Source organism: Eurypyga helias, unplaced genomic scaffold, assembly GCF_000690775.1.
Source record: "Eurypyga helias isolate BGI_N326 unplaced genomic scaffold, ASM69077v1 scaffold37376, whole genome shotgun sequence".
NCBI classification, from domain to species: domain Eukaryota; kingdom Metazoa; phylum Chordata; class Aves; order Eurypygiformes; family Eurypygidae; genus Eurypyga; species Eurypyga helias.
In genome coordinates this window covers 25,153-47,558 of record NW_010255392.1, presented here as the reverse complement: position 1 = coordinate 47,558, position 22,406 = coordinate 25,153, and the positions used below count along the sequence as shown (strand labels likewise).

The 22,406-nt window shown below is 39.6% G+C and overlaps 1 protein-coding gene across 1 annotated transcript in view; it reads left to right on the top strand.

Moving 5' to 3' along the window:
* The window catches only part of PSME4 (proteasome (prosome, macropain) activator subunit 4), a 47,559-nt gene that overhangs the window by 497 nt on the left and 24,656 nt on the right, over positions 1 to 22,406 (top strand). The window contains exons 2-18 of the mRNA XM_010153315.1: positions 110 to 226; positions 5,007 to 5,051; positions 6,346 to 6,495; positions 7,593 to 7,656; positions 9,798 to 9,872; positions 10,341 to 10,463; positions 10,933 to 11,025; positions 11,964 to 12,229; positions 13,810 to 13,996; positions 14,632 to 14,721; positions 16,587 to 16,651; positions 16,734 to 16,884; positions 18,499 to 18,597; positions 18,984 to 19,053; positions 19,502 to 19,569; positions 20,113 to 20,328; positions 21,980 to 22,137. Of these exons, the coding sequence (XP_010151617.1) occupies positions 110 to 226; positions 5,007 to 5,051; positions 6,346 to 6,495; positions 7,593 to 7,656; positions 9,798 to 9,872; positions 10,341 to 10,463; positions 10,933 to 11,025; positions 11,964 to 12,229; positions 13,810 to 13,996; positions 14,632 to 14,721; positions 16,587 to 16,651; positions 16,734 to 16,884; positions 18,499 to 18,597; positions 18,984 to 19,053; positions 19,502 to 19,569; positions 20,113 to 20,328; positions 21,980 to 22,137 (2,037 nt within the window). The remainder of the gene's footprint in view (positions 1 to 109; positions 227 to 5,006; positions 5,052 to 6,345; positions 6,496 to 7,592; positions 7,657 to 9,797; positions 9,873 to 10,340; positions 10,464 to 10,932; positions 11,026 to 11,963; positions 12,230 to 13,809; positions 13,997 to 14,631; positions 14,722 to 16,586; positions 16,652 to 16,733; positions 16,885 to 18,498; positions 18,598 to 18,983; positions 19,054 to 19,501; positions 19,570 to 20,112; positions 20,329 to 21,979; positions 22,138 to 22,406) is intronic.

The following is a 22,406-nucleotide window of genomic DNA, read 5'->3' as shown; positions in this document are numbered from 1 at the left end:
CCTGCTGATAAGCGTACTTCAGAGCAGTGACCTGGGGTGTTCTGATGTGCAGTGTGTCACTGTAAATGTTTAATCCTAAAATGCTCGTTGGGTTGTTTCTTTCTATTAGGAAGAAAGAACTGCTCTCCAGGGATGATTTAGAGTTACCATGGAGACCACTTTATGAAATGTTGGAAAGGATATTATACTCCAAAACAGAACACCTTGGATTAAATTGGTTTCCCAAGTAAGTTTGTGTTTTATAACATTTGATGGGCTTTACAAGTACCTGTAATACTTGAAAGTACTTTGAAATTTGCCTTTAATATTTGGAATTTGATACACAGTAAATACTTGGCTGACGTTTTCGTGAAGCGTGTTCAGCAGTCGCATGCAAGTTACTGAGTCATATATATCTTTCTGTCAATGAATTGTTACGATGTTCCCCTCCATGAATTTGCTTTGAGTTCACTTCTCAGTATGCCGGAATGGGTCTTGATCAACTTATTTTAGGATGATAAGCCACAATTTAACAGAACTAATGTTAAGTTTTTGATGATACTCAAATGCCTACTGCTCAGTTTTATAACACGGTAAGGGTTTGGGAAAATAACAATGGTACTGTTCTTAGATATATGTACTGTAAGCATTCCCAGTAGCTGGAATGGAGGTGTAGATCAGTATGCATGCAAAGAAAAGTGATGTACACTATAGGGACTACATATGTGTGTGTGCATTTTTTTTTTTCCCCCCCAAGGGATAGAATATGGGCAAATGATTTTTTTTTTCCCGCAGTTAAGAGTTTTAGGAATGTTCTAGTGATTTTAAAAGAGGAAAAACTTGTTTTCTTTGCTTTGTTTACGCTGTCAATCCCTCCACATCTGTCAAATTCGCAAAATTACAGTTTTTCTCATAATTCCAATTAGAGAAGGTCCTGCTCTATAAATTAGAGATGACAAAATATATTACATAGGTAACTCATTATGTTTATTTAATGGAAACTCCGTGTGAAGAAATGCAGGTGAAAATACTTAATTGGCTTTAAAAAAGTCTGTCAAGGGATATTGAAGTGTTACGCCGCTTCCTTCTGCGGAGTGGAAGATCCTGTTGCTGATAGGTGACATGAACAGAAAGTAGCTGTAGCCTTGTGACTTGTGATGGAGCGTTTCACGCTGAACTTCTCTCGTGGCTACGTAGCTGGAAAAATAATTTTTCTAATTGTGCTATTTTGCCCGATGGCATTATTTTGCTAACCGTAGCTATTACTTGCCAGTGGAAATCCAAAAGAGCAGAGCCTTTTTTAGTTGGGTTATTTTAGGCGTATGCCAGCACCTACTGAAACTGCATACTTTGCTGTGTGGGGATGTTGACTGGTCACACTTCATTTGCTGTGAGAGACCCTAGCGCAGGGGGAAGTGGCTTTTCCAAGGTGAAGAAGAAAGTAAAGCTGGTAGGCAGAGATCAGTGGTGATGGTCTGTCTGAGACTTTCAGCTTTTAGTAACTGCACTAGATATCAGACACTCCACCTTAAAATGCAGTGCGATGTGTTCTCATACGGTGTTTTTTACGTTTTTCAACATCAGTTTTGATGGGGATGTTTTTGGTGGAAGTCAAGAGATATATTTTTGAAAAGCTGAGTTGATTTGTTTTCTGGCTGTTAATTTAAGTACTGTTTTAATTCTATTTTTTTTTTTTACATTCAGTTCATATCGACCAGGCTTGTCTTCACCTAAAACATTTGTGCTTAATGTATTACATAGGTGGTAAGAATGACTTTTTGTTCTGTTCAGCTCTGGCCGATGTGTAATCTTCTGCATGTTCTGTTAGACTGTAACACTTGTCACACAGGTGTAATTCTCTGCATAAATCAGAAAACCCATGTTAACATGACACCACTGTTTATGAGAATGTCGCACTGTATGTGAACCTTTCTAATTGGGGAACAAGACGGAGCGTGTGTGAAGTGGCTGATACAGTGGCTATATGCTAACTCATTTAACCAGCATAGATATTTCAAGGGTCAAACAAAAGGCAGATTTGATGTTTGAGTAGTTGCTGTGTCTGGAGGTGGATAAAATCAGTATTGGTGCAGGAGGGCATGTTACCGAGTAAGTGTACCTTGCTATTAAAAACGATGAAATCATGGAAAGTGCTTTAGCAGTGAGGTAATAGGTTCTGGAAAATACACCCAGCGACAACCTTGTAGCTGAGAAGTGTGGAACAAAGTTTCTGTATTGGACGAGTTTGCTGTGAATTTTTGCAGTGAGAATAGTATCGGCAGTTTTGGTGTATATATAAATTCAGAAAATTGGTGGAAGTGGAATGGGCAGTGTGTTTTGCTTTGTGTGGGGTTTTTTAGGAAGACGTTTTTAGTTGTACTAATCCCATGACAGATTGCTATTTGGCTCACTGTAGTTAGAAATTCACTGAAAGAATTTATGAAACTATAGCTGGTTGCTCTTTTCATTATCTTAAGTTAAGCTCTATAACGGAGTTGCCGCTGCAGGGCTAGAATTTCACTTAGGGCCTGAAAAACTGAAAACTCTGCTTTTATTACTTTTTGATAATGTAAGAGTCAACATTGTCAGTTTAGATGTTAATTTTTTAGACTAAAACAAGTTTGTCTTTGTAAATCTGAGTTTTTTTCCTCCTGCATTTTCAAATTAAATATGATCACATCCTTTCCAAAAGAAGTATATAATAATGTAGTGCCAAAATGATGACTAGTGATATGGGTTAATGGTATTATTGGGTGTCTTTTAGCACATCCGTGTGGCAAGAAATAATAATAATATTAAGCTAATAATACTTGAGGTAATAGGGTGGAACTAAAAGCAAAGAAAAGTGAACAGGCTGAGAAATTTTCCTTTATCTCACTAAATATGCTGCTGTTGCAATAATCAGTAGGCGATGCCTTCCAGTGTAAGTGGCTTCATTGTCTCCTGATTCCAAAGGTTTTAATACCTTATCCAAATATTCAGTGTACAAGGGTACAAACTACGGTAGGCCGATCCAGTCCAGTCTGGTTTATGTACATAGGTGCTGTACTCTGTTAATTCCTGGCTAGGTTTAGGGTTAGAGTAGCATATAGAAATTTGTGAGTGCAATAAACAGATGTTTTTGAGCAATTATGCGGTAATGGGTACGCAGAAAGTCTGTTCCAAGGGATAATGAAAACAGTAACCAGCGGTCTCTTGTTCTCCGCAGCTGTATTGTCCTGTCCTTTCTTAACCAATAGTCATCAAGTGGGCATCTTACAAGATGTTTTCTGTACTGGTGTGTGGTTTAACTGTGTCTTAGATGGAAGTTTTCTGATGTACAAAATTGTCTGCTGGTGGGTTTTTTTCATTCTAGCTTCCATTCTAACTTTGTGATCAGAAGGCAGGAGGGGGACATCCCTTCCAATCTTTCTCCTTTGCTCTCTTGCCCTAACAATGCTGAGATCTGACTGAAAACCTGTGAATTTGAAAGACGTGTTGATCTTTGGCATCAGTGTGTCTTACAATTCCTCCATCTTCAGGTTCTCCTCAGTAGTAGTTTACTTCAGTGGAGTGTGATAGGATGGGGATAGCTTTTTTGTTTGTTTTGTCACAGAAACATTTTTCACGTTAATCTTTAATGCTCTTAAAGGAATGTTGCTAGTTCATGCTTTATGTACTCTTGGAACAACTGTTACCTATTTTCTAACTCTTTCAAGAACAATATTCACTTTAACACAGAATCTTTGTGAGCTTCTTGCAGAGTTTGATCTTATTTTTGCTTAAGGAATGGTTGACCATTCCTCATTAAATTTTAGAAGCTGTCAGTCAGCTTAAAATTTTCATTCTGGGACAGGTCATGGATTTACTTCAATGCTGTTGCATAAAACATACCGAATTTTGCATCTTTTAGGGCGCTGCTTGAAGTGGTGTTCTGAGGGCTGGTTGGGCTTTTGCTGGCTTGCAGTGAATGTTGAGGTGTTGAAGGGACATAGCGTTTTATCTACTTGATATTTGTGTGGGATCAGTTTATTTTGTGTAGGACTAGAGAGAGAGTGTGTGCATGCTCAGTACTTGTGTGTCTCAAAATCCTTTGACCTAAACTGATCTTTGGTAAAACTCTAAAGATGATACATTTGCATCATCTTTTTCTGATCAAAAGAGCATTTCTGTATGTTAGGTTTTCACGATGAACTAAAGGATCCTGGGTTTTTATTAAAAGTACATAAGCTACATATAAAATATGTAGGAAGTTCTGCCAGAACCTTTTGTTTCCCATTCAGGGAATGGTTTTTTGGTAGAAGTGCAATTTAGTCTTGAGCTCGTCTTGCGACAAACAGCAGATTGGAAGAACCACGACAGTTTACTACCTTTATGGTTCCATTGATCGACTGATCTCTCTCCTCTTTATTTAGTCAGTTGAAGTGGTTTGATGGCATCCTATGACAATTCCTGTTAAAATGATTTGTCAAAGAAGTTTTCTTGCTATGGATGAAAATGCGTTTAAAATCAGCTGTAAATTGTGAGGGAAGCTAAAGAAATAACCATTGATTTGTGGATAGTTCACTTCTCTCTCTTAGAACCACTGGACAAAACCCAAAACCAGATTGGAAATGACAGATATGGCATTTGGAGTCTAATAGTAATAACTTTCTGAAGCCTGTTGCCTTTATTTTACAAATATTTATGAAGTCCATAAATCCATTTTTTTTTCTCTTCGTTTTCAGTTTCCCCTAAGAAGTTACTTTACTGGTTATTCATGGGTAAAATGCAGGATATTACTTAAAAAATTTATAATTCTTCACTCTTAAACACAATAAATATTAGAGTGGTATATGAAAAGTAGAATCAGGAGTTTAGCAGAGCAATTTTAATCATTATGATGAGGTCTGTGTAGAAAGTGATTAGCTACTGCATGTTCACAGAAGACATCTAATTGCATTATTTACCTTAGTTCTTGAGGGAAAGATCAGCAAATGGTTGTTTATTTTATGCTGTCATTGAAATTGGGTAATACATGATCCCACGTGGTTTCTTTCTTGTTTCAGTTCTGTAGAAAGTGTTCTGAAAACTCTTGTGAAGAGCTGCAGACCGTAAGTGTTTGTTGCTTTTTGTGTGTGGGGTGGGTTTTAAGCCTGTATATTTAATATTCCTGCAAGAGGAGGAAGAAGAGTGTTTAAAAAAAAAAAAAGCCCAGACCTCCACCCTACTAGTCATCCCTTGGCTGTTGATGTCCCAGCTCCTCTAAACAGCTTGGGGTGGAGGGTAGAGACTTTTCTGTGTTACTGCATTATGAGTGATCACTACTCATTGATCAGCTGTTGCTTAAAACAAAAGGACAGGCATGTTCCACAGTATAATATTTAAACCAAGTGTAAGGTTGTGGGTTTTTTTAACAGCCTTGTTTGGAATTCTGTTAGTAGTTAGTTAAGCTGGGATATTACTAGCTAAGGCCACCATTGCTTTTGATCTTTTGTACTCTGCCTTCGCTGGGAATGTGTGTGCCTTTGCCCTCTGCACTGACTTTGTTGTTAGCAGCTTAAGATCCTGCAGAGATGCAAAGAGACTTGTTCTCTTTTATTTCCCCTTTTTGTGGCCATCGCTAGTTACCTGCTTTCATAGGAGCCCTTGGTTTGCATGCTGACATTACTCTTTTGAGTGTTCCTATAGGAGATGCTCTTCTCAACACACACTTAGTATGAGGAACATCAGGATAAAACAACCTTACGGTTTTCCCAGATATATGTGGGTTTGTAGCTAAATAAACCCCCCCTTAGTGATCAATATTGATTTTCCTGGTGTCTGTTATGAATACAGAAGCCACTGAAGTAGGGTGTTTTAAAAACAAATCTATGTTGTTTGTCTTCTGAAAACTCTGGCTTAAGGTTGGGACACTGATAAAGGTACTTTCAGTTGCTCCCGTATCAACTTCAATGATGATGTTGTATAAACAGTTGTATCTGGTATGCTTTTTAAATACTGTGTTGCATGGATGTTACTGTTTTTTAAAGGAAATTCTTGCCATTTTCCAATAGATGTTCCTCATGCCTTAAGTAATCTTTTTTATGTTGCACCAAAAGTGAATAGTAGTTGCTTGGTTTGACCAACCTTCGCACTGAAATGGTTTTGCGTTGTACAGAATCTTTTGTGGTTCAACAAGACAAGAATCTTATTACATTTGTGGTCTTAAAATGATGCACCACAACATCCTAGATGTTAACTTTGTGTTTTGTGAATGTTAAGTGGAGTTGAGGACTGCCTGGCTACTGGCCCTGTGTACATGCTCTTAGCGTAAAACTAAGATTTTTGGACGAACTAATAGTTTTAAATGCATTTTTGAAAGACACAGATGTTAAAGCCGAGTCTGTTCAATGGTTTCCTTGTTAGATACTTCCCCGAAGATGCCACTGCGCAGATGCTAGATGAATGGAGGCCTTTAATGTGTCCGTTTGACGTTACCATGCAAAAGGCTATTACCTACTTTGAACTATTTCTGCCTACTACCCTTCCTCCTGAACTTCACCAGAAAGGTTTCAAGTAAGTGTAACAGTGTCTGTTGGTATGGTATTCTCTTGCAAATGCAAGCGATTGTCTCTTACAGGAAAATGAATGGTGGCTTTTAACAGCATTTTTGGCAGGAGTTCAAGACGGAAATGTGTCAGCATTCTTCTGTTCAAGTAACCTGTGGAAATCTTAGTACTGATTCTCTAATGAGTTCTAGAGCAAAGCACACAATATACAAGGAAGCAAACTGAATGGTATTAAATGCACTTTGATTCCAAAGCAGTAGTTCCACAGGATAAAATGGTGAAGCATAGCACAGCTTTAAGTACTACCTTCTGCTCAATTTGGGGTAGCTTCTGATAAGTCATTCCTGTAGGTTAAAAGTGCAGCTGTTACTGCAAATGTGGGATTGTGAGGTAGACTTCCTCAGTTCCCTGTCAGGATGTGGAAATGTGAGACTGTGGGAAATGAGTTTGAGAATTAAGAGGAGAAACATTTGTACAACAGGACAGTACGTCGATCGTCCTTAAGGTAGAACTCCTGGACTTCAAGACATCAGGCAGCGAGGTTTAGTTCATGTATTAATTATACTTTTAACCTAACCAGCTTAAGTATCTGTGATATAGGGGTAGTGAAAACTTCCAAGGAAGGAAGTGAATACAGTTTATAGAGGGACTGGTGTGGAGGTTTTGTATCCTTGGCTTCTGATGAATTCAGAACAGAAGCTAATGATGCTTGCAACCATTGGTCAGTAGGGACAAATTTTAGATTTTAAGGTAGAGGGAAATGAATCACACTTCCCTTTCATCTGTTTTACCTGTGTTGGGATGGCAATCTGTAATGTAATGGTGAGGCTGAAGTGGATTAGGAAACTCTTGGTGAGACACTTGTATGAAAAGGGGGGATCAGAAAAGGGTAAGAGAAGCAAGGACTGGAACTCAGGGTCAGTTTTGGGGTAGGGAGGATGCTGTGGAGACAAAGTGGTACAAGCCTGTCCATGTTGATCCCCGTTCTTCCTGAATGAGTTGTGGGGTGAGTTGCTGAGGCTGTCTGGCAAAGCACGGGATAAATCTCCAGTGAGGGAGCTGCTTTCACAACATGGAAATGATTTTGTTTCTGTTCTCTTGCAGGCTTTGGTTTGATGAATTTATAGGCCTTTGGGTGTCTGTTCAAAATCTTCCCCAATGGGAAGGGGTAAGTATTTACTTTTCACCTACACTAGAAAAAATCCCTGTAAAGTATTCCCACAATGTCCTTGCAAGGCATTGAAATCAAACAGTGATACAATGGATGTTTCTTCCTTTCGCTTTAACTAGCGCAAGAAAACAGAGACAGTAGTTTCATGATTGTTAGTAAGCAATTACTGGCTGAATAAATGAGACTGCACTTGTGCTTGGTGAACACTGTTTAATGACTAGCTCAGGCAGCTTTTCTTTCCAGCCTTGGGAATACTGGCATTTTCCAGACTGCCTGCTAATGCTTACAATGATGCAAAGTGTTATTCTGATTTTTATATGGTGTAATTCTGGAAAGTCCCTTTGGGTTTTTTTTTTGTATCTTAACATGTCCTTAGTGATCCCTAATTTTGAGTAGTAATGGTTTGCCATGGCTGCAATGAGTTGTTGTCATCTTTATTTTAGATACAGTAAAGAACCTGTATTCCCCATGGCCAAAAAATACCATTGGCCTATAGCATGCAAGGAAAATAGTCTACTCTGTCCCTCTCTGCCTGCCTTTCTGCTGTTTCCTATGACTAGATAATGAAGTAAGATTTCACTCGTGAGACGGCACCACCAGCAGCGTAGGTGCGGTCCTTGTCAGCTGGGCTGTGCCTTGGCTTTACTGCACTGAAACTTGGCATGTTACCAGGGTTTTTCCATACTCGGTATGAACATAAGCTCACTGACCATCTGGCTCCTTTTCCTAATCTCCTGCCTATATACACAGGGAAGACTTCTCAGTGTCTTTGGAGAAAGCTGATTTTCAAACCACGACTGAGCACTGCCTTTAACACATTCTGTTTCGGGGGTTTCTTAGTGAAAAGTCTTACGTAGGTCTCTCTGGTTTGAGGCGTGTTTCACCACAAATAAAGGAAGGCTGTCTTGGTTGCATCACTTGACAGTTGTCTAGGTTTGAACAGGGGTAATGGCCAAAATTTTGAGACTATCTGTAGACACTTCTGTATCTCTGTGATGGCTGACCAAAAAGTCATGCTTCTGTCCACTCTTTCTGACAAAAAGATGATAGCCTGTGCTTGGATAGCGTGATTTGGGTTGTTTCTGTCAAACCGTTTAACAGAAAATCATCAACACTCGTTCATAAAATCGCTGATATTTTTCCCCTTTCTGACAGTTTGCTCAGGAAGCCCCAACAGTTTTATTTTCAAACCGTTTAACAGAAAATCATCAACACTCGTTCATAAAATCGCTGATATTTTTCCCCTTTCCACTGTATTCTGACAGTTTGCTCAGAAAGCCCCAACGGTTTTATTTTTTCCCCAGAGCTTTCTCTTCTTGTTTCCTTTGCTGTCTTGTCCACATCGTAAGGGCAGGCCTCTTCATTTCATCAAGCTGGGCTGCAGATAATTAGACATACGAGTTCTGACTGTGCAATCCAATTTAAGCCTCTCTACGATGCAAACGTTCTCTCAGCGTGCTTTGGCAAGAGTTAGACTGGCTGTTTGGAGGGGAGCTATGGAATCAATTGCCTTTGTGCACGGTAGGCTGTTTTTTCAGTGGGTATGGCCTAGTATCACACAAACGAGGTAGATGGTTTAACAAAGTGTAATGCTTGTCTTCAGATGTAACAGTCCTGAATTGAATTAGTGTTGTTTCCCAAAGCTATTGTGCCCTTCAGACTGAGAGGTGAACTGTTCTGTGAATGTTTGCCTCAGAGTTAGGCAGGATTATTTAAGGCCTTTCCTTTTGGCTTTGCCATAGCTGCAGGATACTGATACCAGCATCAAGGCTCTTGGAGACCTGGTAGGTATTTCCCTATTTGGACAAGCTCATAAGAGGAGTGTTGGTGGATTATGTGCTTTCTCATGATCAGGGTATGAGAGTGAGACTTCATCTCTGTTCTTGTTTAGTCCTGAGTTAGATAACTCTCTTTCCGACGGTATCATTCCCTTCCCTTTTGGACTTGTGAGACTGTCATCTGGCAATGGAGTATCTTAACTCTTCACCGATAGTCACATACTGCCTTCCTATCTCCCATTACACGTGCTTTAGTGCCATGGGGAGCTTTTATCTTGTATTTGTGGATTCAGGGATTTGTGCATCTTTTATTATAAATATATTCTAATGCCTTTTCCCCTCTTTTATCGTTTTTTCCAGCATCTGGTAAATCTTTTTGCTCGCTTGGCCACTGACAACATCGGGTACATAGACTGGGATCCATATGTACCAAAGGTAACGTTTCTCACTTCATACGATTGGTTGGTTTGTTCTGAGGTAAGTCTGCAGTGTTACTGTGCTGAGAAGAACTCAATTCCCTATATGGTTCTTACGCTGCAGTGGCTGTTTTTCAAATTAGGCGCGTGAAGGTGAAGACTTTTGTAACAGGCGGCATTGGGATTTGTCTTGCCACCTGACTCCAAACCAGAGCAACAAAGCCCCTTACTATACAAGTACTTTCTGCTCATTTAACTAATCCATATTCTTGTGGAAATGGCTCATAATGATATTCTTTTGATAATTAGTATATATGAGCTTTGAATATTTCAACTTACAGATTTTTAAGAAGTTCATAGCAGTTATGTTGTCAGAAGAAAGAAACCTTTTGATTAGAAAAATAATTTATTGATTAGATAATTAATTTGTCTGGTTTATGCCATAAATTAATGAATAAATTTATGCCAAATTGTTCTATTTTTTCAGATTTTTACCAGAATTTTGAGGAGTTTAAATCTTCCGGTGGGCAGCAATCAGGTTGTTGTTCCAAGATTGTTAACAAATGCTTATGATGTAGGACATGCAGTCATGTGGATCACAGCCATGATGGTTAGTAATTGTTTTAATAAAAGTAATGCACAGCTCTAAGGAAGTATGTATTTAAAATTAATGCTTGTTCTGTTCAGCTCACTGCGGAAGCATGGGTCTAGACTGTCTTTTGCCCAAGGTTTGTTTTGAAATACGTTGTTTTGCTGTCAGTTTGGAATGTGGATGGAAAGGTTTATTTCATGGCCGCTGTCTGTGGCATTCTGGAAATGAACAGCCAGCATGGATACATGCTTGTGACCTGCCGAACAACTGAATGGCTCTTTCAGGGTGAACCTCCTCAGATCCAATGGAGAGAACTTGCTGCACACTGCTGAGCTGAGGGTGGGCAAGGAGGGGAATTTGCAGATGTGATTGTGATGCTTTGAGGTATTGTGGTGGTGAGAGTGCTCACTTGTACCTCGTAATACTGTGTTACCAGTTCGTTTTAACTTATTCCACGCAATAAAATTGTGTGTTTTATTGTTAACAGGGTGGACCAAGTAAACTAGTGCAGAAGCACTTGTCTGGGTTGTTCAATAGCATTGCCTCTTTTTACCATCCTTCCAACAATGGGCGCTGGCTGGTGAGTATTTTGCATGTCAAGACAAGAACTTGGGCTGTAATTTCAAGGGTCAAACCTGTCAAATCAAACATGCTGATAGATGTACTGTGTGCTCCAACAGCCAGATTGTTGGTTGGTTGTATAATATTTTGAGGCTTGAATTTTAAAGGTAGGTGGTTGTACTGTCATTTAACTCATATGTTTATTATGATGTGAGGACCACAGCTAATGGGAATACACTTCAAACATCAAACACAAGTGCAGTTGAGAAGCCCAAAACTAGACATCTAATTCGTATATAGCTAGGAAAAAGAGAGTCAGCACTTTGAAGGAGGGTGATGTACAGCATCAATATTACTTGTGTGACGCAGCTTTCCTGTTGCTGACCTACTGTCTTCAAGTTAGCAAGATCTAGTTTTGATTAACCAAAGCAAAAAGAGATTTGTAATGCTATCTAGTTTTAATGTGTATGTAGTTTGATGCATAACTTTTGGTGGTTGCTAGTGGAGTCTCCTGCTAGAGAATGTAAGCATCTGCCTGTGATTGCTGGGAGAAAGTACATATTGAAGTAGCAAGGCTGGCCAAAGCAGTGCCAAAGGAGCTGACTTCTTCTGGGATAGGATATTTGCTTATATGTCAGGGTGCAGAGAATGATGTCAAATATGTCTCAGTTACCGAGAAATAATCTTGAATCTTGACTATATCCTTTGTATATATTTTTCTTGATTTTTTTTTTTTTAAAAATCATAAAGCATAGTGCTAGCAGCATAATTGTTAGATTTTGGGAATTGAAGTTTAATGATAAATAGTGAACAGTGTATTTTAGAGCTCTTCTCAGTTTTCCTTTATGCTAGTTGTGTAATTTAAAGATACTGATTTATTCATTGTCTGTTGTACAGTTAGCAGCTCAGATTCTGCTACAGCTATGTAATTAATAGCATCTCTTGGGTGTTTAACAGAACAAACTGATGAAACTGCTCCAGAGGTTGCCCAGTGGCGTTGTCAGAAGGCTGCATCGTGAGCGCTACAAGAAAATGACTTGGTTGACTCCTGTGCCTGATAGTCATAAACTTACTGATCAGGATGTTACAGACTTTGTAGAATGCATAATTCAACCTGTTCTTCTGGCTATGTTCAGTAAAACTGGAAGCCTGGAGGCTGCCCAAGCCCTGCAGAACCTTGCACTGATGCGTCCAGAATTAGTGATTCCCCCTGTACTTGAAAAGTAAGTTCTGCAGAAACATTGCAGCTTCCCTGTTCCCTTCCCAACAGACAAATATGCAAAGCAGTCATTAAATGATAAGCAATTTCCTTGCTGGGAATGAATGCTTGCAGTGAAAGGAGCTGCTAGTACACACCCCCAGGCAACCACCACAGTCAGGGCAGGGAGGGAGGGAGGACTTAGTTTTGTATTTTACTTATTTGGTTTGTTTTTTTTGAAAACCTGGCAAATGGAATAGTTCTGGGAGCTGTTTGTAGCTTGTGCAATATAGGGTAGTCCTCGAGTGGTGTGTATTTCTGTTAGCATTTCGTATCACATAGTGGGTGGATCAGTTGAAAGGCAGCTTTGTACCCTTTGTTCATGAGCCACAAGCTTTCAGTTGGGCCAAACGTAAATGATGGGGTTGCGTGTTTGGGCAGTAAAAAGTGTAAGTTTTACATTTATGTCTTGTGTCAGAGTGCGTTACAGATTGTTACATCAGTGATTTGCTTTGGACTTCATAAGCAAATCACTCAGGTAGGTGCCTATGTAAAATACTTAGTTTGTGCTATTGCTAATGCCTTGGTGCCTGAGATTCTGAAGGGAAAACATAACTCCTTCCTGCCCCAGTGAAAAACTTTCTTCCTAATCCCTCTCCATGTTCCCCCTCCTATGCAGTCCATTGTACTTTAACAAGTCGTGTTGTAAAACCAGTGGTGAAATGAGTTAGTTTTGAAGAGCCCTTCCAGAGTTCCATACCTTACTGACTCGACTGTTTGGAAAAACTTGATAAATCGGCTCCTATATGAAAACATTTCCAACAGTTGGAAGTCGGCTCCTATATGAAAACATTTCCAGCAGAACAGTTGGAAAGAGGACAGCAATAGGTGCCCGTATTGGGTATGACTACTACTTCTGTTCTGAGCAGACGTTCAGTCTGCTCTCAGTAGTTCAGACTATCACTGGTATGTTTGCCTTGGCTGCAGTCCTGCATTCGGTTTGTTGAGTAGACGTGGGTCCTTTGTGCTCTCAATGGCGTGGGGCAGGGTTAGTGCTGTGGCTTGTTTGAACTGTAGGCTGTTAATAACAGTGGGAAGTGTTATGCATAGAAAAAGGTTTAGAAGTCGCAGTAACTTAACAGGTTTGTAGAAGAAAAAGGTATGGACTTTAATGTAACATTGAGTAGCGTATCCCCTCTCTGGAGGCAGTCAAGGCAAGTTTTCACGCTTGCCACAAGGACCTTACGCTTTTAAGTACACAGCCTGCATTAGCTTGAACTTTGAACGTGAAAATCATCACAGGTTTGAATGTGGGAGCCTGTGCAGCTATTAATTCCTGTGCTGCAACTGCTAACAGATGATTTAATCCTGAATTTGTTGTGAATAGGACGATCAGATGAAAGGAACGTTTCCTAATAGAGCAACGTTAAATCCATTGGAATGAGATTAGAAAAAAATTTTAGAACTGTTGAATTAGCTTGAATTTTTCTTGCGGAAGCTTCGTACCCTTTCTGTAGAAGATAACACGTTGCCATCCATTTTTATTTTCTCTTAAGACTTTAGAAATGTTATTGTTCCTAATATGACTGCTCTTCACCTTCATAGAACATATCCTGCACTTGAGACGTTGACAGAGCCCCATCAGCTCACAGCTACCCTAAGCTGTGTGATTGGAGTAGCTCGCAGCCTGGTGTCTGGGGGGAAGTGGTTCCCTGAAGGTCCAACACACATGCTGCCTCTACTCATGAGAGCATTGCCTGGGGTGGATCCAAATGACTTCAGCAAATGCATGGTGAGTGTGTCAGTCTCGCCTGGTTTTAGAGGGTAGTTAGCCAACTAGTTCCCTCTGAAAGCTTTTTTATGTTCATAGGAAAGCAAGTAACTGGTGTTCCCAGAGGTTCTTAGCATGATGCTGTTCCTGTACGATGTTATTTGTAAAAAGTTAATATTACAAGGCTCTAACTGACGATAATGCTTTTGGCTTTTCCGACAGTGCTAGGTGAATCTTTAACACCAGACTGTGGTAAGCATTGTACTGAGAAGATAGATGTTCTAAAGCTCCTAGCAAATATTCCTAGTCTTTTAAGATCAATAGGAAGACCTTTATCAGTAGGTTTTAATAAAATTACATATGAAAAGTCCACATCTTCAGGAATTTGCATTAACTAGTGTAACAATGTTAACCTTTTTGTAATTTAAAGTTCAGTACCAAGTGTGTTACGTAGAAAATTGAGGGTTTTTTTGCACTGCGAAGTTTTATATGTGAAATCAGAAATAACTATTGAAGTTTTGGGGTGGAAGAATTAAGCTCTGGATTTTTTTTTTAATGTAATGATTTGCTGTAGCTCCTATACCTTAACTGCAAATGCTTTTTAATGTGTTGGATACAGTAACACTTACTAAAGAGCTGTTTGCTACTCTCACCAGATTACATTCCAGTTCATTGCAACATTTTCTACTTTGGTGCCTTTAGTCGATTGTTCATCTGTATTGCAAGAAAGAGATGATCTTTCAGAGGTAAGTGCTGTGCAGTTCTGAAACCAAAACTATAACCTCATTTCTAGCAATGTAATAATCTCTTCAGAAGTGTAACAGGTTTGCTACTCTCCTCTATACAAAAAACTATGTTAAACAAAAATGCAGCCAAAAAAAGGGAAAGTAAGGGGTGTGTTAGCTTCTGGTCAGTGGGGCAGAGCTGACTGACGTCAGCGTGTGCATTGGCCGTGTGTTGTTAGCATTGCTTCTTAGTGATCGATTGTTGCAGAAATGATGTTAAATTCTAGCAGTTCAGTATTTTTATGTCCAAACTTAGCTGCACAAGGCCCTGTCCAGTGTAACTGGACTCTGAGCTTGCCCTGCTTTGAGTAGGAGTTTGGACTATGTGGTCTCCAGTGATCCCTTGTCATCTAAATGTTTCTGAGCCTAATAAAACAGGAGCTTTGTTACCATTAAATATTTGAAACTTCTTGTCACCATAAAACAAACAAGTAACAATAAAGAATAAAAAAAATGACAGCGGGGTTGCTGTAAGATGTATGTACACCATTTCTAGGCCAAAATTAGTCCAGGTAAAAGGTTAATTGTCTGGGAGACTGGAAGGAATTTGGTCTCCTGTTGATGAAAACTTTGTGTGTGTTTTTAAAAAAAAAAAAAGACACACCAAAACCCCACACCTCTCCAACTATTTATTTTTCGAAAAAACAAATGCGCTCTAACTCTTCAGGACTGTTCTCCTCCAAAAGGGAATAATTTCCAAACACTCACTCACTCTTTAAAGTGTTCCTGCAGTCACGCTTCTCTTTCCTGATTAAGATTCTATTGCCATCTCTTCAGAGGCTTGTTAATCTCTTCCAGTCAAGAGAGCGTAACATCACAGAGTCATAAGATAGTTTGGGTGGGAAGGGACCTTAAAGCCCACCCAGTCCCTCCCCCTGCCATGGTCAGGGACACCTTCCACTAGACCAGGTTGCTCCAAGCCTCATCCAGCCTGGCCTTGGACACTTCCAGGGACAGGGCATCCGCAGTTTCTCTGGGCAGAGAAGTTAGTGACCCTTGTCGCCCTCTTCTGTGTCTTATCCTTCACTGCCCTTTTGATTTTAGAGATGGTCACCGCTCCCATTTGCTGAATCGGAGTGCTTAGAGCTCCTTGCGCTCCCTTTCTCCATCATTGCTCTAATACTTTGTCCTTTTCCATGTAGCAAAAAATACAGGAGAGAATGGGAAATAGTTTTTGTTTCTCTACTTACTACCAGGCTTTCCATTCTGCTTTTGCTGCTGCAGTTCAAGCACAGGCATAGCAAAGCTCTACCTGGCATACTACAGATGAGGCGGCAGCAGTGTCTGCTATGGTAGTTGCAGCTGCAAAGTGTCTTGTCCGCTGCTAGAAGTCTTTTCCTGTAGCTGAGAGAAGCCAGTAGCTGCAGACCACACAGATCGTGAACACTCAGTTACTGCAAGAAGGTTCCTTTGCCCCAGAGCTGCAGCGCTCAAAAGTTGAGTTTGTCTGCCGAATGTTTAACATGAATACGCCGGCAGAGCCGAGTCTGCCACCACACTGGGCACTCACTGACCTCCTGCTGGAAAGGAGGATCGGTAGTAAGGGCAAAGTTTGTATCCATGGAGGCAAGCCTGATTTCACTCTGAGACGTTGTTTGGCTAGACATCAAGGCCAGCAGATTTGATGGGACGGTGTAAAGAAAATGTAATAATGGTTTTGTGGAGCGTACTTGACTCTTCAGATTTTGATAGGAGATGCGCTGGAGTCCGTATCACTTAAAAATTTGAAGTGTTTTTGAAGCAGTTCATATAGGAAATAAGCTTTGATTAATGTTTCCTTAAGAAAAGCCAACCTTATGTGCTTCTTTTGCATTGAAAAACTGTAGGTGGAAAGAGAATTGTGCTCTGCGACTGCCGAATTCGAGGATTTTGTACTGCAGTTTATGGATAGGTGAGTAGTCAGACAGGTGGCATGAAGAACTTAATGCTTTGAAGTTCCACTTACTAACATTGTACTCACTGTGTTTGTGTAGATGTTTTGGACTTATAGAGAGCAGCACACTAGAACAAACCAGAGAGGAGACTGAAACGGAGAAAATGACTCATCTCGAGAGTCTGGTGGAATTAGGTCTCTCTTCTACCTTCAGTACAATCCTTACGCAGTGTTCAAAGGATATCTTTAAGGTATGTAGAGCGTGGGCTTTCCTGCTAACTTTAAGAGGCTTAATTTTCTGTTGTCAATGCCTGGTGCATTCAGATCCTTTGTTCCTTCCTCGACCTGTTGTGAACTTTAACGTTTAACCAGAAAAAGGGCTGCAGGGGTTGATGTTTATGACTTTGTGCCAATTTGCTTTATGATTTTATGTACATCAGTACAGAGCTCTTGGGTTCCTGATGCTCTCTTAGGACAAATTGTTACAAGTTATTTTATCACTTTATCATCTTAGGCTGTGATTTTTCTTGTCTTTGGATGGTAATGCTAACCTACCCAGTCCCCTGCTTTCCTTTTCTCTCCCTCTCCCTTCAGTGGGGCAAAAGGGGCTGTTTAGGGAACCATGTGGCTAATGGGATCAGAAAAATGATCTGGATTAAAATAACTCAGGAGGAGGAGGGTAGAGAATCCATGTTGTTACCTGGATAGATTCTTCCCTTGCAGGTTGGGTTGACGTGTTTTAATCCGTTTACGTTCCGTTATGTATATATTTGGAGATGCTAGGTTTGGTACGTTTTGAGCCGTTGCATTGGCCACGGGTATGATTTTGTCCAGAATCTTTTGGTTAATATAATTCCTAAATACTTGACAGCGAAGAATTAATGAACAATTGTCGAGAATAAAGAATTAATGAACAGTCAGGAAAAAAACTAATTATTAGTCATCTGTGATCTACACTGTACACCTTGCCTTGCAAGGTATTGGATGGCAATAAGCAGCTTTAAAATGTGCTGGCCACTTAAATAGTCAGTAGTTAATTGCCTATTTATTTGCTGCCTGAGAGATGTCTTAGTTTTACTTCACTTTCACAGGTGAAATAGCGTAGTTTTCCTTTCAGCCAGCTGTGACTTATAGTCAGGGAAGACTGTTTTTCTGTGTAGTTTCTCAGAAGTGCCCCAAGCTCATGTTAGCCAACAAGATTTATCTGACCTCCTTTCTTCCAAAAGTGAACACTGGGAATTGTCTCCAGTCTCCAGCTGAAAGCAGTGTCCTATCACATCACCAGTTAAAGCACTCAGTGTGTTTTGTTTATGAACTCCGGAGGCGAGGAGGGGGTTATAGACCTTCCTGTAATTGAATTATTGTAGTAACAGTGGACACTGTAGTGTATTTTCCTGATATAGTGTTACTGTGAGCATTGCAATAAATAAGAGGGGAAAAAACCATGAAAATCTGCAAACAAACTTTTGATAAACCTCTTGTCGTTGCTGCTTCTGTAGCAGCCTTTATTCTTCTGCTGGAGGCAGTAGTTGTACAGGTAGATACAGGTGTTACAAGTCCCATGCGCTGATAACATCTAGGATTTTATTCCTGCGCAGTTACTATTCACATAAGTGCATTTATCTTTCTGTTCTATAATACTGTCAGCTTTCATTGTGATGGCAGTCACGTCTTCCTCTGCTTAAGGCATTCTACAGAACTGCTTTCTCCGTCTCTGTTCTGATGTTTTTAATGAGGTCATGGTTGCAGTCTTCTCTTTTTAAAGTATTATTATGTACAGATGCTGCCTTCTGTGTTACAGCAAACATCTTGATACCTGGTTTTCTTTTTTAAAAATGGTAACCTCTCTTTGTACTCATTTTCAGGTTGCCTTGGAGAAGGTTTTTAACTTTGCCGTTTCAAATATATTTGAGACGAGAGTTGCTGGTCGAATGGTTGCCGATATGTGCCGAGCTGCAGTAAAAGTGAGAGAAAATGCTTTGACTTCACTTGAGCTCTAATTTCAAAAAGAAAAAAAGCCAATGCTACTACTACTTCTTATTTAAGATCTTTTTGCATGTAAATACAGGTGGTTCTTAACATTGTCTTCTCAGATTGGCTGGTTGCATATAGCAACATTTCAAGAGGTTAATTCACAAAGTATTTTTCTTAAACTTATGTTAAATTTAGGTTTTACTTAGTTTTTAAAAATCATGATGTCAGGCTGACTCCGGATTGAGTTGGAGTACAGCGACAACCTATTCTTCCCTCTTCTTCCATAATGTTGTTAGAAGGTTTTTATCAACATGTTGATGTAGAGCTCCATAGGTTGTCTTTTTTTTAAACTGGCTAATTATGATGCTGTTTCCAGTGCCGCCCTGAGGAGTCCTTGAAGCTGTTTGTACCACATTGCTGCAATGTTATAACTCACCTTACTGTCAGTAAGTTTATAAAACTTCTGGTGTTTTTGCTTTGGGTTGGGTTGATGTTAGTTTAACATGAAAATATTTAAAACATCTGGGTTCTCCACAACTTCATTTCAATGATTGGAAGGTAATTATGTCCATTATTTCTTTCAAAAAACCAAACCAACAAGTGTGTGTGTGTGATTTCAAAACAGAACTATGTCAAACTGTAAGAGCATACTTTAAAAATATGGCACTTTTAAGGAATGTCTGGAAGCATTTTAATTTCTCAAAGTGTTCGAGATGTTAAATTAGTTCAAGAAACTTGTGGTAGGATGGGGGTGTGGTATGAATTGAAAGGTTGCAGTATAAGGAAGGGTTGGGAATAAACTTTCAGGATGCAAGCATCTGGTTTATGGTTTAGCTTGTTTGGAAAACGTGACGGCGGTGTCGTTACAGCAGTGCTTATCGCTTGTTCCTCTAGATGATGATGTGTTACATGATGAAGAACTAGATAAGGAGCTACTTTGGAATCTTCAGCTTTTGTCAGAGGTATTGCAATGTTCTTCCCATGCATGTTTTGTCACTGAGTGTCTCTGTTTAATGCCCCTGAAAGAAAAAGAACTTAAACTTCTGCTGTTAAAGCAAACATCGTATGAATGACACTGCATACTTATCTAACTTGAAATGGGACATGTGGCTGCTGTTCGAAGAAAATAAAAATGCACTGTGTATGTGGAATAAAATTAAAGCATTTAATGTATTATTAAGGGATAGACAAAGAGGGAGCAATGCAGGAAAAAAGCATAAGATGCTTTTAGTAACAATAAATACTTCAAAATTAATTTCAAAATGTATATGAGTATGGCTAGAGAATTTTGAATGGGATGGAGAAGCAATGTACTTTGCAGTTGTTACGTTACTTTTCCCAGCAGCAGTGGAAGCGGTAGTTCATGGGCAAGTTGGGTCTTATTTCCGTGTGACATACGGAATGAAACGTTGTACAGGATCGGTTGAGCGGTCTAATCCTCTCTTTACTCCCCTAGAACAAAATCAGTTCTGTTTACCTTTGAAATGTTTGTCTTTACCTATTAGATCACTCGAGTGGATGGAAAGAAGTTGCTACCGTACAGGGAGCAGCTTGGGAAGATACTGCAGCGAACCCTACACTTAACCTGTAAGCAGGGTTACATTCTGTCTTGTAACCTACTGCACCATCTTCTTCGTTCTGCTACACTTATCTACCCCACAGAGTACTGCAGTGTGCCAGGTGGCTTTGACAAGCCTCTTTCTGAATACTATCCTATCAAGGCAAGGATTTTCATTTATTTAGGATTAGAGGATTTGAATTTAAAAAAAAAAAAATCATAAACTATATTATTTTGTTTTTATTTGGAGATTTCTGAACATAGGTAGCAGCAATGGAAAGTGTAATTGAAAGATGCTTTGGGCCTTGAAACATATAGCAAATTACAAGTTACTTAAAATCATATTGATTGCAAAAAATGAGTACTGACTTAGCGTTAGTAGTCTTATAGCATGACATAGTAGTGTTTTATGAGGTGTGTTTTACAATGATTGTGTGGCTGCAAGAAGGTAATACAAAGCAAGAGTGCCTGCTAGTGGTTCTTCATCTTGGAATATATGATGCATTTAACTGTATAAACAGTTGTGGCTGGAGTTTGGCAGGAGAATTTGGCTGTTCATGCTAACTTAAATATCCAGTCACAGGAAACAATGATTCTATACTGAGCTTGAGGTAAAATGAAAGTAGAAGTGGCAGTACTTTTGGCTGGGAGAAATGGCTGAGAGTTGGGCTTGTTCAGCCTGGAGAAGAGAAGGCTCCGGGGAGACCTTATAGCACCTTCTAGTGCCTGAAGGGGCTACAAGGAAGCTGGGGGGTACTTTTTACAAGGGCCTGTAGTGACAGGACAAGGGGTAATGGGTTTAAATTGAAAGTGGGGAGGTTTAGATTGGATATCAGGAAGAAGTTCTTCATGGAGAGGGTGGGGGAGGCACTGGGACAGGTTGCCCAGAGAAGCTGTGGATGCCCTGTCCCTGGAATTGTTCAAGGCCAGGCTGGATGAGGCTTGGAGCAACCTGGTCTAGTGGCAGGTGTCCCTGCCCATGGCAGGGGGGTTGGAACTGGATGATCTTTAAGGTCCCTTCCAACCCAAACCATTCTATGATTCTGTGAATGCTGAAAATTACTGAAACTGTCAAAAGTAGTGTGCTAGTCGCTGTTAAGACCCTGAGGTCAGTTTATCAGTATTGCAGATGGAACGGTGCAGCAGTTTTCAGCTGGCCTATTTGAATATAAAACTGCGTTTTGCTGCAAAGTGTTCTTTTATGTAACTTTACAACTACAGATGATCTAATCCTTGACTGTGAACTAATAATAAAGACTGACTTTTTTCCTTCAAGTACTTGAGTGCTGTTAATTCTACAAGTCTGAGCTCTTTGTAAGCAGAAATATAACAAGTGATCTAGCAATGTATGGAAATTCCAACTTAAAATTTAGCTGTCTTGTTCATTTTTAAAATGAAAGTAATATGTCTTCTGGTTGTGGTTCAGAACTGAAAAGAGGTGTTATTAAAATACGCTAGCTCCATTATGTTCTTTGTTGGAGTATCAAAAGTCGGAGTTGTACTTACTATTTCTGAATTTGTCCAGCCAAAGCAATAACAAAGTTATGATTGAATTGGACACAATCCTTTGCCTTTTAGTCCTTTCAGGTATGTGCTATTTTCCAGGGACATGTAGGTGTTCTAGTAGGTTTGGGATTTCTGATTGGTTTTAGCATGTTCTTGGGTTTTTTGCTTGGAATTGTCAGGATAACTGCTTTACAGCAGTAGCTAGTTCATGTCTTTGGAATCTTTTAGTAATGTTAAATGCTGGTTTTTTTTAAAAAGAAAATTTGCTTCACAGTTTGATTGATATGAAATGTCTTTATTTGCCTTAGGACTGGGGTAAACCAGGTGACCTGTGGAACTTGGACATCCAGTGGCATGTTCCTTCGTCTGAGGAAATAAACTTTGCGTTTTATTTACTGGATACTTTTCTTCAGCCTGAGCTCATCAGACTAGAGCACTATGCAATTGGAGAACTGGAAATGTCCAGGTTAGTGGCGACACGTAATGCGTCTGGTTTAAGTAGTGATTGCCAGCCATACTGGCACTGTAAAAATTAATATTACACTGTCTTGGATATTATTCTAAGTACCTTTCCAAGATTTTTAGCTCTTAGGAGTATGTGTAACTTGGAAGTGGGTTTTATAAAATGGATAACACATTATTTTGAACAGAATTGTTCTTTTTTTAAAAAAAAAATCTACACAACACTTCAGATGGTGTAAAGGAATTTTTTTAATACATAACACAAATTATGTT